At 38.1% G+C, this 13,464-nt stretch overlaps 2 protein-coding genes across 7 annotated transcripts in view; both read left to right on the top strand.

Moving 5' to 3' along the window:
* EFCAB3 (EF-hand calcium binding domain 3) overlaps positions 1–13,464 on the top strand; it is a 140,891-nt gene that overhangs the window by 6,840 nt on the left and 120,587 nt on the right. The gene's annotated exons all lie outside the window — the stretch shown is intronic.
* The window catches only part of LOC112652933 (uncharacterized), a 73,147-nt gene that overhangs the window by 39,029 nt on the left and 20,654 nt on the right, over positions 1–13,464 (top strand). For 3 of the 6 annotated variants that reach the window (XM_035721230.2, XM_035721228.2, XM_035721227.2), the window contains exons 12-13: positions 3,548–3,601; positions 4,191–4,291. In XM_035721230.2, the coding sequence (XP_035577123.1) occupies positions 3,548–3,601; positions 4,191–4,291 (155 nt within the window). Of the gene's footprint in view, positions 1–3,547; positions 3,602–4,184; positions 4,292–8,503; positions 8,555–13,464 lie in introns of those variants that run through there. The other 3 variants (XM_035721231.2, XM_035721235.2, XM_035721232.2) reach the window with 2 other exon arrangements.

The raw sequence follows: 13,464 nt of genomic DNA, 5'->3' as shown, positions 1-13,464 counted from the left end.
TACCTTTGTTGTTGTTCCTAGGAAATCAGCACAAACTTTCCTGCTATCTTAGAATAAAAAACTGAAAGAGATTTCTGAAGGTCCGTCCTGATAGAGAAGCTGAAAGAAATTTCAAAGTTTTCTTCTTACTTAAACTCAGTGAAATAAGTAATAAATGAAGGCTCTCTAAGGACAGGAGCCATTTCTGTGTTGCTCACTATTGTATCCCAGTGCCTAGCACAGGTATGCAGATATCTGATACTATATAAATATTTGTTGAATGAACAAGAAATGAAATTAATTACATAATGTGTTTAGCCACACTATTCAAGGCTTTCAACAAGGACTTTCCAGTTATTGTAATTAGTAGGTATTCACTGATAGTTAACTGGATATTTTATGTAAAATGACAACGTGCTATACATATAGCAAGAGCCCTCAAGGTGCAAATCTGCTAAATAAATGTATGGAGAGGAGGTGCCTGGGTGGCCCAGTCAGTTAAGCATTTGTCTTTGGCTCAGAGGATCTCAGGGTCCCTGTTCTGCAGGGAGTCTGCTTCTCACTCTCCCTCCGCTCGCTGTCTCTCTCTCTGTCTCTCTCTCTTAAATATATATATTTATTTAAATATATGGAGAAGGTATACTGGAAACTACTTCAAAAGAAGAATGGCACTGAAGGGTATTATGCTGAGTGAAGTAAGTCAATCAGAGAAGGACAAACATGATTTCATACATTCGGGGAATATAAAAAATAGTGAAAGGGATTACAGGGAAAAGGAGAGAAAATGAGTGGGAAATATCAGAGAGGGTGACAGAACATGAGAGACTCCTAACTGCGAAATGAACAAGGGGTAGTGGAAGGGGAGGTGGGCAGGGGGTTGGGGTGACTGGGTCACGGGCACTGAGGGGGGGGCACTTGACGGGATGAGCACTGGGTGTTATACTATATGTTGACAAATCAAAATCCAATAAAAAATATACAAACAAATAAATAAATTTGACCTTAAAAAAAGATGAATGGAATTCCACAGTAATAAATAGCATATTTTTCGTAAGAAATTCTATAATATGCATAATTTCTAAGTTGGAGGGGTTGCCCTAAAATACACTGCATCTGCAATCCTGGAAAAATATACCGATATAAAAGCTGATTCTGTCATTCTGACATGTTCCATTTCACTGTTTAAAATGTTTAATATTACCATGTGCAAAACATTATGCTACTTATTGGACTAGAATGTCTAGGTGGGATAAGGAATAAATACATTCTTTTCATTTAAAGGCACTCGCAATCTTTGAGCATGCAATGAACAGATCTACTAGAAAAAATGTAATAAACTAAGCTAACTTGGCAGTGTCTGACTGGAGAGTGTTAAATTGGGAAATAGCTAGACTTAAAATTCCAACTTCTTGCTCTTTTTCCAGGGATCTGGTATAGTAGGTGGTATAAAGTGAAGAGAACAAGCCTGAGGAGGGAGATGTTACATAGTGTGTAGAGTTGGGATATTAAAAGAAAGTAGAGAATAAATAATGAAACTAAAGTTAACGTTTTTAGAGGATAGTTTTCCCTTTCATGCTTATCTGCATGTGTGTATTCAACAACAAATCATAAAAAAATTAATTCTTTTGCTCTACTTAACAATATTTCTCAGTCAGTACACAATTGTGTCTGTCTGAATTGTGGCTTATTTTTTAGCTTCTGGGATGGTTGATCTGCATAAACTGCTAAAAGAAAGAAATTTAAAAAAAAAGAGAAAAATTCACAGGTGAGCAAATTGTTTTGTGAAAAGAAGTAGAACTAAAATGTAAACACTTCGCATTTACATACATATTTAAGGTTGTGTTTTCTTATTCTGTTATTGACCTTTAACTTCTACTTTTTTAACAATTAAAGTTTGATTCTAATGACATGAAAATTACTTTGGATTATTTATGTTTTGGCAAAAATGTGGCACTCTCAATAACAAGTTCTATATTCTCTGAAACTTCATTTTTTTAATAATAAATTTATTTTTTATTTGTGTTCAATTTGCCAACATACAGAATAACACCCAGTGCTCATTCCGTCAAGTGCCCCCCTCAGTGCCCGCCCAGTTACCCCCACACCCCGCCCTCCTCCCCTTCCACCACCCCTAGTTCATTTCCCAGAGTTAGGAGTCTTCATGTTCTGTCTCCCTTTCTGATATTTCCTATGAAACTTCATTTTTCATGTTGTGATTCACTCCAATGGGCAACCTGTTCATTCACTTATTTAACTAACATCTACTATCACCCAGTAAATTTTAAGGTGAAATTTTGGCAGGGATACAAATAATGTGGGCAGTGAAGATCATCTATCTCACAAGTCAGGCAAAGTGAAGAGTAACAGATTTTAGTGATGATAATAAAATTTAGATTAGGTAGCTGCCTATACATAACTTAGATCACTTTGCCTCCTATATATTCCTTTACTACAATTTGGGTTAACTCCTCTGAGGTTATTAAGAGCATTAGAAATAAGTATTTTATTTAGAACTCTCACAATAACTTCTGATAATTGTAGATAACCCTGTGCAAGCTTAGACACTTCATCATTTGGATTCAGAAGGCAATTCTCATCTGTTACCATTCCTTTCTTTTAAAGGAGGAAAAGTTGAAGCCAAGGACATACACAAAGCGCTGGGAAACATGGGGATAGAACTCACAGATAGAGAGCTCTGGAGGTTGTTGAAAATGTTGCCAATGACTAGTAGGTAGTTTACATACTGTGTATGTATGGAGTATCTCTGTGCTAGTGTAAACTTCAGTGTGAAAGCATATAAAGAATGGTTTCTTATAAAAATCTAAAAGGCAAAAAGATCAACTTTAGTTGTAAAGAAATTATGACTTTGACATTTTAGGTATATATTAGAGGGTATAATATCTTCATACCTGGGCCCTGCCATTAGGAGTATCATTACTCTGGGGTGCCTGGCTGGCTCAGTCAGTAGAGCATGTGACACTTGATTTCATGGTTTTAAGTTAAAGCCCCACATTGTGTGTAGAGATTTCTTAAAAATAAAGTCTTTTTAAAAAGAGTATAGGGACGCCTGGGTGGCCCAGTGGTTGAGCCTCTGCCTTTGGCTCAGGGCATGATCCCGAGGTCCTGGGATTGAGTCCCGCATGGGCTCCCCTTGGGGAGCCTGCTTCTCCCTCTGCCTATATCTCTGCCTCTCTCTGTGTGTCTCTTGTGAATAAATAAATACATCTTTTAAAAAAAAAGAGAGTATCATTACTGAGGGTAATGAAGCTTAATCAGGGCAAAGATAAAAAGAAGGCTAAATTAGTAGGTTGTAGAGGAAGGAAAAGGAGAAATCAGTTTGAGGAAAAAGGTATATTTGTTTCAGTGTAGAATGGACAGATGGTTCACATTAAGAATTTTATTTTTTTTCTTATTTATGAAGAGGTATGTGGGCCCGGGAAATGTAGGCATAGAACTTAAGATATTTTTAAAGTATATATTTATGAAATTATGCCCTTCCTACTCCTTTTTTTAACTATCCATATAACCTTTTTTTTTTTTTTTACCTTAAATGTATCTTATTTCACAGCTGATGGAATGGTAAAGAAAAATACATTGCTTGATTATATAAAAGCTTTTCCTGGTAAGTGAGAATCTTAACAAATGGCAAGTAAAACTAACATCTGCAGACTTTACCTTAATTTTTAAAAGACCTTACCATTACACAATAATTAGATTATTGATTTTACTATCCCTTTAGCCTGTAAATCTACTTTAGATGCAACTATATCCAATTAATTTATAGTTCTCTGACCCTGAAAAAGTTTCAAAATTTATTTGCTATCCAGAGCTCTAGTTATTGTCCAAAATAATCAGGTTGACCATATATATTACATATATATGTATAATATAATATAAAAAGACAGTATGGAATTGATATGTAAGTACAATTATATATAATTTATATATTATTTTCTTCTAAATACATCTTTCCTGCAAACTATATAAAGAACCCCTAGGATGAGATTGGCAGAATATATTCTATTTCTGGCTTCCACAATAAACCTCTGTTGTGCAATGTGTTGAACATGTCCCACATGTAGCTGAAAACAGGTTTTGTGGGGTTTTTTAGTTATTGTGCTCTGGCTTTGTTCCATTCAGTTGGTGTGTGAATATGGCCAGTATTTTTCTTGGATACAGTTATTTTTTATCCTTATTTCTTCTTCCCTGAGGTGGAAAGTGTCGCACCTCTAAAATAGCATCCTGGAAAACTTGGGTTATGAGCTGGAGGGTGAGGAAGTTGAGGACCTGCAGAACCAACTGCCGACTGATGGTAAGCATGTTGTTGTGCCTTCAGGGAGAGTGAGCTCCTCTAATAAAATTTGCAAGTGTATTCATATGGGAAAAAATATTACCTCAGATCATTAGTGTCTAAATCAGTAATCTGTTAAAACAGTGACAGCCACCTGCAGAACTGAATTCCTAGATGCCAACTAGAAATTGACAGATCTAAGAAGCAAGTGAAGAAATGAAACAAAGGAAAGTCAAGAAATTTTACAGTCAGAAAAAAAAAGTAAAAATCCCTTAAATCGGGATCCCTGGGTGGCGCAGCGGTTTGGCGCCTGCCTTTGGCCCAGGGCGCGATCCTGGAGACCCGGGATCGAATCCCACATCAGGCTCCCGGTGCATGGAGCCTGCTTCTCCCTCTGCCTGTGTCTCTGCCTCTCTCTCTCTCTATCATAAGTAAATAAAAATTAAACAAAACAAAAAAAAATAAAATAAATAAAAATAAAAAAATAAAAAATAAAAACCCTTAAATCATCATAAATTTTAACTAGACTAAACAAAGGAACATATAATGGCAGAAAAGACAAGTAATCACTTCCCCAAATCTTTACTTATCTTGAAGATTATCTTCAGATGAGAGATATTTTTCATTGGTCCTGCTTATTTCTGGGATTTTCTCCAGCATCATATGGATATACCTGCTCCATGCTTCTTGCTCCCTCTTCTGGCAGAATTCTTTTTTTTTTTTTTTTTTTTTTTTTTTTAATTGAAGTTCAATTTGCCAACATACAGTATAACACCCAGTGCTGGGCAGCCCTGGTGGCGCAGCGGTTTAGCACCACCTGCAGCCCAGGGTGTGATTCTGGAGACCCTGGATCGAGTCCCACTTCTCCCTGTGCCTCTGCCTCTCTCTTTCTCTCTCTCTCTCTCTTTCTCTGTGTGTGTCTCTATGAATAAATAAATTTAAAAAAAATAAAAAACAACACCCAGTGCTCATCCCACCAAATGCATGCCCCCCTCAGTGCCCGTCACCCCATCACCCCCACCCACCTCCCCTTCCACTACTCTTTGTTTGTTTCCCAGAGTTAGGAGTCTCTCATGTTTTGTCACCCTCTCTGATATTTCCCACTCATTTTCCCTCCTTTCCTCTATAATACCTTTCACTATTTGTTATATTTCCCCATATGAGTGAAAGCATATAATGATTATCCTTCTCTGATTGACTGACTTCACCCAGCATAATACCCTCCAGTTCCATCCACATCGAAGCAAATGGTGGGTATTCGTCATTTCTAATGGCTGAGTAATATTCCACTGTATACATAGACCACATCTTCTTTATCCATTCATCTGTCGAAGGACATCGAGGCTCCTTCTGTTTCTTCTCTGGTTCTTACAACACACCAGGCTGGCTATTGAAAACCTCTCTTTTGTTTTCCAAAAGGTGGAGCTACAAGCTCAAATTTATGGTTTCTCCCTCGCCCACAGACCCTAGTGTGTTTTCTGAAGGCACTCACTGTTTACTCTCACCACTATATTCAGGAGTATGCACAAGAAGCTTGCAGCAGAGTTAGGGGTGTGGGGTTAGCACTATGGGTGTTGGAACTGCCCCTAGGCCAGGTGTGGGGTTCTTCCAGTGAGGTTCCTCCAACAATTCATGGACAGGCTTCTCTACTGAGTCTTGAAGGCAGTCAGCAGAGACTACACTTGTTTAATGCTCTTTAATATTATCTGCCTATTCCTGATCTCCTCCTTTTCCCCAGTCATAGAAGTCCCACCTCAACACTTTGGGTGCTGCAGGAAAAAAACTGGCTTCTCTAGCAGCATTCCACATAGCTGGGGTAGCTAGGAAATCACAACCCTCCCTCCCCCTCATCCCCATCCCAGGGAAAGATTGCCACCAGCTGGTGCAGCCCAGCACACTGTTGCCTTAGGAGTGGGGCAGCACTGTCAGGATTCCCCTTACCTCTCCAATGCCTCCAAACTCATTGTTAGATCCTGTGGAGGGCTGGAATCTCTCCTCTTAAAAGCTGGACCTCCACAAAGCCCTCTCTTTGTGGGTGTCTGCCCAAGTCATCACTCTCCTGAATTTTCCCAACCACAACTGAGAGGAGCTGTGGCTGGTTGGCAAGTTCCTACTGATTCTGCCGCCTGCACTAAAGTCTTTCTCCTTGTTACTCAATACCCATGTGGGCAAATTCCTGCGGGGTTTCTTGGTATATGGTGCTGGATCCCATAATGCCCACAGAGATATTTCTGTTCATAAATAGATGCTGAATTTAGTAGTTAAAAAGGGGGACAAGAAAGAGGGATGTCTTATGCTGCCATGATGCTGACATCATTCCTCAATAATTATAAAGTATTAAATGCCTGCTATATGCCACAAACAGTATTTGGCACTTGAAGTATGCTAAATAATACTAAATAAATAGTCCTCAAACAACTTTGAGAAATAGATTGTTATCTTAGTTTCCCTGATTGGAAATTGAGGGTCAGCCACAGAAGTCAATTGACTTGCTCAAAGCCACGTGACTGCTAAGTAGCAGAGAGAAGTTGTCAACCCTGTAAAAGTCTATATAGGTTTATATAACTTCAAAGTTTTGTCCTATCTACTAAATAATATAGCCTTGTATAAGAGAGGTAAGCAGTGCTTCAAAGACAATGATATGAGTGATACCTTCAGGGGGCTGTGTAATATGGCCTGAGAAATGAGGATTTTCAACCAGTAATCACACAAATTAAATGAAGGATTCAGAAAAGATTGGAAAAAAAAGAAAAAATTGGAAATCTTGATGGCTGTGGAATTGTAAGCATAAAGAATGTGCTGAGTAAGCATTGCACATGGAAGTAGCCATCTACAATATTTTAGGTAGGTGAACCCACTATAATATACATTGCTTTTAAATCCTGTGATAGTAAGGTGGCCAAACATCAGAGTACTCCTGGATTCTAAAGTAGAATAAGCCGAATGGAAAGCAGGCCCAGCAATGCTTTTAAAACTGCCTAGCTAAAAAATAATGAAAGAGATTTTAGAGGAAAGGAGAGAAAATGAGTGGGAAAAATTGGAGAGAGTAACAAAACATGAGAGACTCCTAACTCTGGAAAATGAACAAGGGGTAGTGAAAGGGAGTGGGCGGGGGTTGGGTGACTGGGTGATGGGCACTGAGGAGGGCACTTGATGGGATGAGCACTGGGTATTATATTATATGTTGGCAAATCAAACTCCAATAAAAAATATACATATATAAAATAATAATAATAATAATAATAATAATAAAACTTCCTAACACTGCTGGTATTTACCAGCAAAGAATACAAAAATACTAATTTAAAGGGACACATGCACCACAATATTTATAGCAGCATTATCAACAATAGCCAAACTATGAAAAGAGCCCAAATGTCCATGGATTGATGAATGGATAAAGAAGATGGGGTATGGGGATCCCTGGGTGGCGCAGCAGTTTAGCGCCTGCCTTTGGCACAGGGCGCAATCCTGGAGACCTGGGATTGAATCCCATGTCGGGCTCCCTGTGCATGGAGCCTGCTTCTCCCTCTGCCTATGTCTCTGCCTCTCTCTCTCTCTCTCTCTGTGTGACTATCATAAATAAATTTTAAAAAAGAAGATGGGGTATGTATTTAATGTATTTAAATATATAATGGAATATTAGCCATAAAAAAAGAATGAAATCCTGCCATTTGCAATGACGTGGATGGAGCTAGAGAGAATTATGCTAAGTGAAATAAGTCAGTCAAAGAAAGACAAATACCATACAATTTCACTCATCTGTGCAAATGAAGAAACAAAACAATCAATCTTGGGAAAAGAAAAGAGAGAGGAAAACCAAGAAACTGACTTTTAACTATATCTAACAAACTGATGGTTACCAGAGGGAAGGTGGATAGGTGTATGGGTTAAATAGGTGATGGGGATTAAGGAGTGCACTTGTGATGAGCACAGGATAATGTATTGAAGTGTTAAATCAGTAAATTGTACAACTGAAACTAAAAGCAAACAAAAAGAACTTCCTAGCACTGCTATGTATAGAATTTTATACTACAATTTTTTCTTTTGTGTTATATATTTATCATATTTATAATTTGATTCTTCAATTCCATGCTTATCTGGGATACATTTATAAAACAAATTTGGATAAATTTTTAAATTTCAGTGTTATGTTCTACAATATAAAGTTTTTATAATGTTTTCTGGATCTGAGTCATTATGGCTGGGTCTTGTTTGCACATTATCTTACAGGTGAAAAGGTTAAACTGAATACACTCATGGAAAATGTAAGGCCATTCAAAGGTGAGTGAAATCTTATAGGGAAAAGTCATTTTAAATACCAATATCCTGATGCTTTTCTATTATGCTTTTAAACATTTTATTCCTGATACTGACATTGTTATTCTTGTTGGTACATTAGTGGTATCTTTTATATAATGATCCAGATTGGTTTGGGGCTATATGCTTTTTGAGCAAACTACTGATTTTTTATATCTTAGTAAAATATCTTATATTCTCTGGATTTTTTTTCAATAATGCATATCACTTTCCATTGTTTGAACAGCCAAAAATCTATGTTACCACAATAATTGGCATGATAAAACATTAGTATAAATCCTTTTTCTGAATAACTTATCACATAGGCAAATAAAAAGTAATATACATGCCATCTTTATAGAGTAATTTATATAAGCCTTTGTATAAGTGGTTCTAGTCTCTTATACAACTCCCATTTCAGAGTTTTTATTTATCCCACTTTTATTATATTAGAGCATTCAGAAAGTATGCTCTCCAGAATTATGAGATTTAGTTCTGTTTTTGACATTCCCTTAGAGTACTGACTCAGCACTTTTATCAACCCTGCTCTCAATTCTGCAATTAAACTTCGATGAAATTCATAATTAAGAATCATTCATAATTCTTAAATTTTCATCAGTCTATAATTTCCATCTTTTCAAATGAATCAAGATTCATGTTGATGAAGTAAGTGACATTTTGAAAAACACAGGGCTAGAACTCACACCTAAGGAATGCTGGAAGCTGCTAAGAACTCTGCCAATTACTTGTAAGCATTTATGATACTGCTATGGCCTTTAGGAAAATATATTTTGAGTATATATATTGTTGGGGTAGGTAGGGAATCATTAAACATTTATTAATTGGAGAAGGACAAACATTATATGGTCTCATTCATTTGGGGAATATCAAGAGTGAAAGGGAATAAAGGGGAAAGGAGAGAAAATGAGTGAAAATATCAGAGAGGGTGAAAGAACATGAGAGACTCCTAACTCTGGGAAACAAACAAGGGATAGTGGAAAGGGAGGTGGGCAGGGGGTTGGGGTGACTGGGTGACAGACACTGAGGGGGGCACTTGACGAGATGAGCACTGGGTGATATGCTGTATGTTGGCAAATTGAACTCCAATTTAAAAAAATAAAATTAAAATTAAAAAATAAATTAATAAATAAAAATTTAGTAAATATATATTTATATTCAATGTATTTATTGAGAACTTCTTAGGTTGTGGGATTAAAGACAAAAATCCTTGCATTCATGGAGGCTACTGTAGGGGATGGAACTGGCTGTATTGTGATTTAGAACTTCATAAAGAAATTAGGATTTTTGGGATCCCTGGGTGGTGCAGCGGTTTAGCGCCTGCCTTTGGCCCAGGGCGTGATCCTGGAGACCCGGGATCGAGACCCACGTCGGGCTTCTGGTGCATGGAGCCTGCTTCTCCCTCTGCCTGTGTCTCTGCCTCTCTCTCTCTCTCTCTCTCTGTGTGTGTGTGACTATCATAAATAAATAAAGTTAAAAAAAAGAAATTAAGATTTTTAAAGTGATAAATTTTAATTCAGGATATTAACTATGAAATGTCTGACAGTCCTAAAACATAGTGAGAAAGAAGTGGGAGAAAAAAAGAGAGGAAGTCAGGTAAAAAGTGTCAAATCAAAGAGATGTAAAGTTTTAGAACTGTAAAATGGATAAATTTAAATTCTTACTCTCTTCCTTCCCTTTATTCTTTTTTTAAATAATAAATTTATTTTTTAATGGTGTTCAATTTGCCAACATACAGAATAACACCCAGTGCTCATTCCGTCAAGTGCCCCACTCAGTGCGCGCCACCCAGTTACCCCCAACCCCCGCCCTCCTCCCCTTCCACCACCCCTAGATCGTTTTCCAGAGTTAGGAGTCTTCCATGTTCTGTCTCCCTTTCTGATATTTCCTACCCATTTCTTCTCCCTTCCCCTCTATTCCCTTTCACTATTATTTATATTCCCCAAATGAATGAGACCATATAATCTTTGTCCTTCTCTGACTCACTTATTTCACTCAGCATAATACCCTCCAGTTCCATCCACGACGAAGCAAATGGTGGGTATTTGTCATTTCTAATAGCTGAGTAATATTCCATTGTATACATAAACCACATCTTCTTTATCCATTCATCTTTCGATGGACACTGAGGCTCCTTCCACAGTTTGGCTATTGTGGACATTGCTGCTAGAAACATCGAGGTGCAGGTGTCCCGGCGTTTCATTGCATCTGTATCTTTTTTTTTTTTTTAACATTTTTATTTATTTATGACAGTCACAGAGAGAGAGAGAGGCAGGGACATAGGCAGAGGGAGAAGCAGGCTCCATGCACCGAGAGCCCGACGTGGGATTCGATCCTGGGTCTCCAGGACCGCGCCCTGGGCCAAAGGCAGGCGCCAAACCGCTGCGCCACCCAGGGATCCCTCATTGCATCTGTATCTTTGGGGTAAATCCCCAGCAGTGCAAATGCTGGGTCGTAGGGCAGATTTATTTTTAACTCTTTGAGGAACCTCCACACAGTTTTCCATAGTGGCTGCACCGGTTCACATTCCCACCAACAGTGTAAGAGGGTTCCCTTTTCTCCGCATCCTCTCCAACATTTGTGGGTTCCTGCCTTGTTAATTTGCCCCATTCTCACTGGTGTGAGGTAGTATCTCATTGTGATTTTGATTTGTATTTCCCTGATGGCAGGTGATGTGGAGCATTTTCTCATGTGCATGTTGGCCATGTCTATGTCTTCCTCTGTGAGATTTCTCTTCATGTCTTTTGCCCATTTCATGATTGGATTGTTTGTTTCTTTGGTGTTGAGTTTAAGAAGTTCTTTATAGATCTTGGATACTAGCCCTTTATCTGATAGGTCATTTGCAAATATCTTCTCCCATTCTGTAGGTTGTCTTTTAGTTTTGTTGACTGTATCCTTTGCTGTGCAAAAGCTTCTTATCTTGATGAAGTCCCAATAGTTCATTTTTGCTTTTGTTTCTTTTGCCTTCGTGGATGTATCTTGCAAGAAGTTACTGTGGCCAAGTTCAAAAAGGGTGTTGCCTGTGTTCTCCTCTAGGATTTTGATGGAATCTTGTCTCACATTTAGATCTTTCATCCATTTTGAGTTGATGTTTGTGTATGGTGAAAGAGAGTGGTCTAGTTTCATTCTTCTGCATGTGGATGTCCAATTTTCCCAGCACCATTTATTGAAGAGACTGTCTTTCTTCCAATGGATAGTCTTTCCTCCTTTATCGAATATTAGTTGGCCATAAAGTTGAGGGTCCGCTTCTGGGTTCTCTATTCTGTTCCATTGATCTATATGTCTGTTTTTGTGCCAGTACCACACTGTCTTGATGACCACAGCTTTGTAGTACAACCTGAAATCTGGCATTGTGATGCCCCCAACTTTGGTTTTCTTTTTTAAAATTCCCCTGGCTATTCGGGGTCTTTTCTGATTCCACACAAATCTTAAAATAATTTGTTCTAACTCTCTGAAGAAAGTCCATGGTATTTTGATAGGGATTGCTTTAAACGTGTAAATTGCCCTGGTTAACATTGACATTTTCACAATATTCTGCCAATCCATGAGCATGGAATATTTTTCCATCTCTTTGTGTCTTCCTCAATTTCTTTCAGAAGTGTTCTATAGTTTTGAGGGTATAGATCCTTTACCTCTTTGGTTAGGTTTATTCCTAGGTATCTTATGCTTTTGGGTGCAATTGTAAATGGGATTGACTCCTTAATTTCTCTTTCTTCAGTCTCATTGTTAGTGTATAGAAATGCCACTGATTTCTGGGCATTGATTTTGTATCCTGCCATGCTACCGAATTGCTGTATGAGTTCTAGCAATCTTGGGGTGGAGACTTTTGGGTTTTCTATGTAGAGTATCATATCATTGCGAAGAGGGAGAGTTTGACTTCTTCTTTGCCAATTTGAATGCCTTTAATGTCTTTTTGTTGTCTGATAGCTGAGGCTAGGACTTCCAGTACTATGTTGAATAGCAGTGGTGAGAGTGGACATCCCTGTCTTGTTCCTGATCTTAGGGGAAAGGCTCCCAGTACTTCCCCATTGAGAATGATATTTGCTGTGGGCTTTCGTAGATGGCTTTTAAGATGCTGAGGAATGTTTTCTCTATCCCTACACTCTGAAGAGTTTGATCAGGAACGGATGCTGTATTTTGTCAAATGCTTTCTCTGCATCTATTGAGAGGATCCTATGGTTCTTGGTTTTTCTTTTGCTGATATGATGAATCACATTGATTGTTTTACCAGTGTTGAACCAGCCTTGTGTCCCAGGAATAAATCCTACTTGGTCATGATGAATAATCTTCTTAATGTACTGTTGGATCCTATTGGCAAGTATCTTGTTGAGAATTTTTGCATCCATGTTCATCAGGGATATTGGTCTATAATTCTCCTTTTTGGTGGGGTCTTTGTCTGGTTTCGGAATTAAGGTGATGCTGGCCTCATAGAACGAATTTGGAAGTACTCCATCTCTTTCTATCTTTCCAAACAGTTTTAGTAGAATAGGTATGCTTTCTTCTTTAAACGTGTGATAGAATTCCCCAGGGAAGCCATCTGGCCCTGGACTTTTGTGTCTTGGGAGGTTTTTGATGACTGCTTCAATTTCCTCCCTGGTTATTGGCCTGTTCAGGTTTTCTATTTCTTCCTGTTCCAGTTTTGGTAGTTTGTGGCTTTCCAGGAATGCGTCCATTTCTTCTAGATTGCCTAATTTATTGGCGTAGAGCTGTTCATAATATGTTTTTAAAATCGTTTGTATTTCCTTGGTGTTGGTAGTGATCTCCTCTTTCTATTCATGATTTTATTTTTTTAAAGATTTTATTTATTTATTCATGATAGACAGACAGAGAGAGAGAGAGGCAGAGACACAGGCAGAGAGAGATACAGGCTCCATGCC

The sequence above is a fragment of the Canis lupus genome, chromosome 9, assembly GCF_003254725.2.
Source record: "Canis lupus dingo isolate Sandy chromosome 9, ASM325472v2, whole genome shotgun sequence".
Classification (NCBI taxonomy): Eukaryota; Metazoa; Chordata; class Mammalia; order Carnivora; family Canidae; genus Canis; species Canis lupus.
Note: the sequence above shows the minus strand (reverse complement) of the source record. Positions and strands in the feature narration are given on the sequence as shown.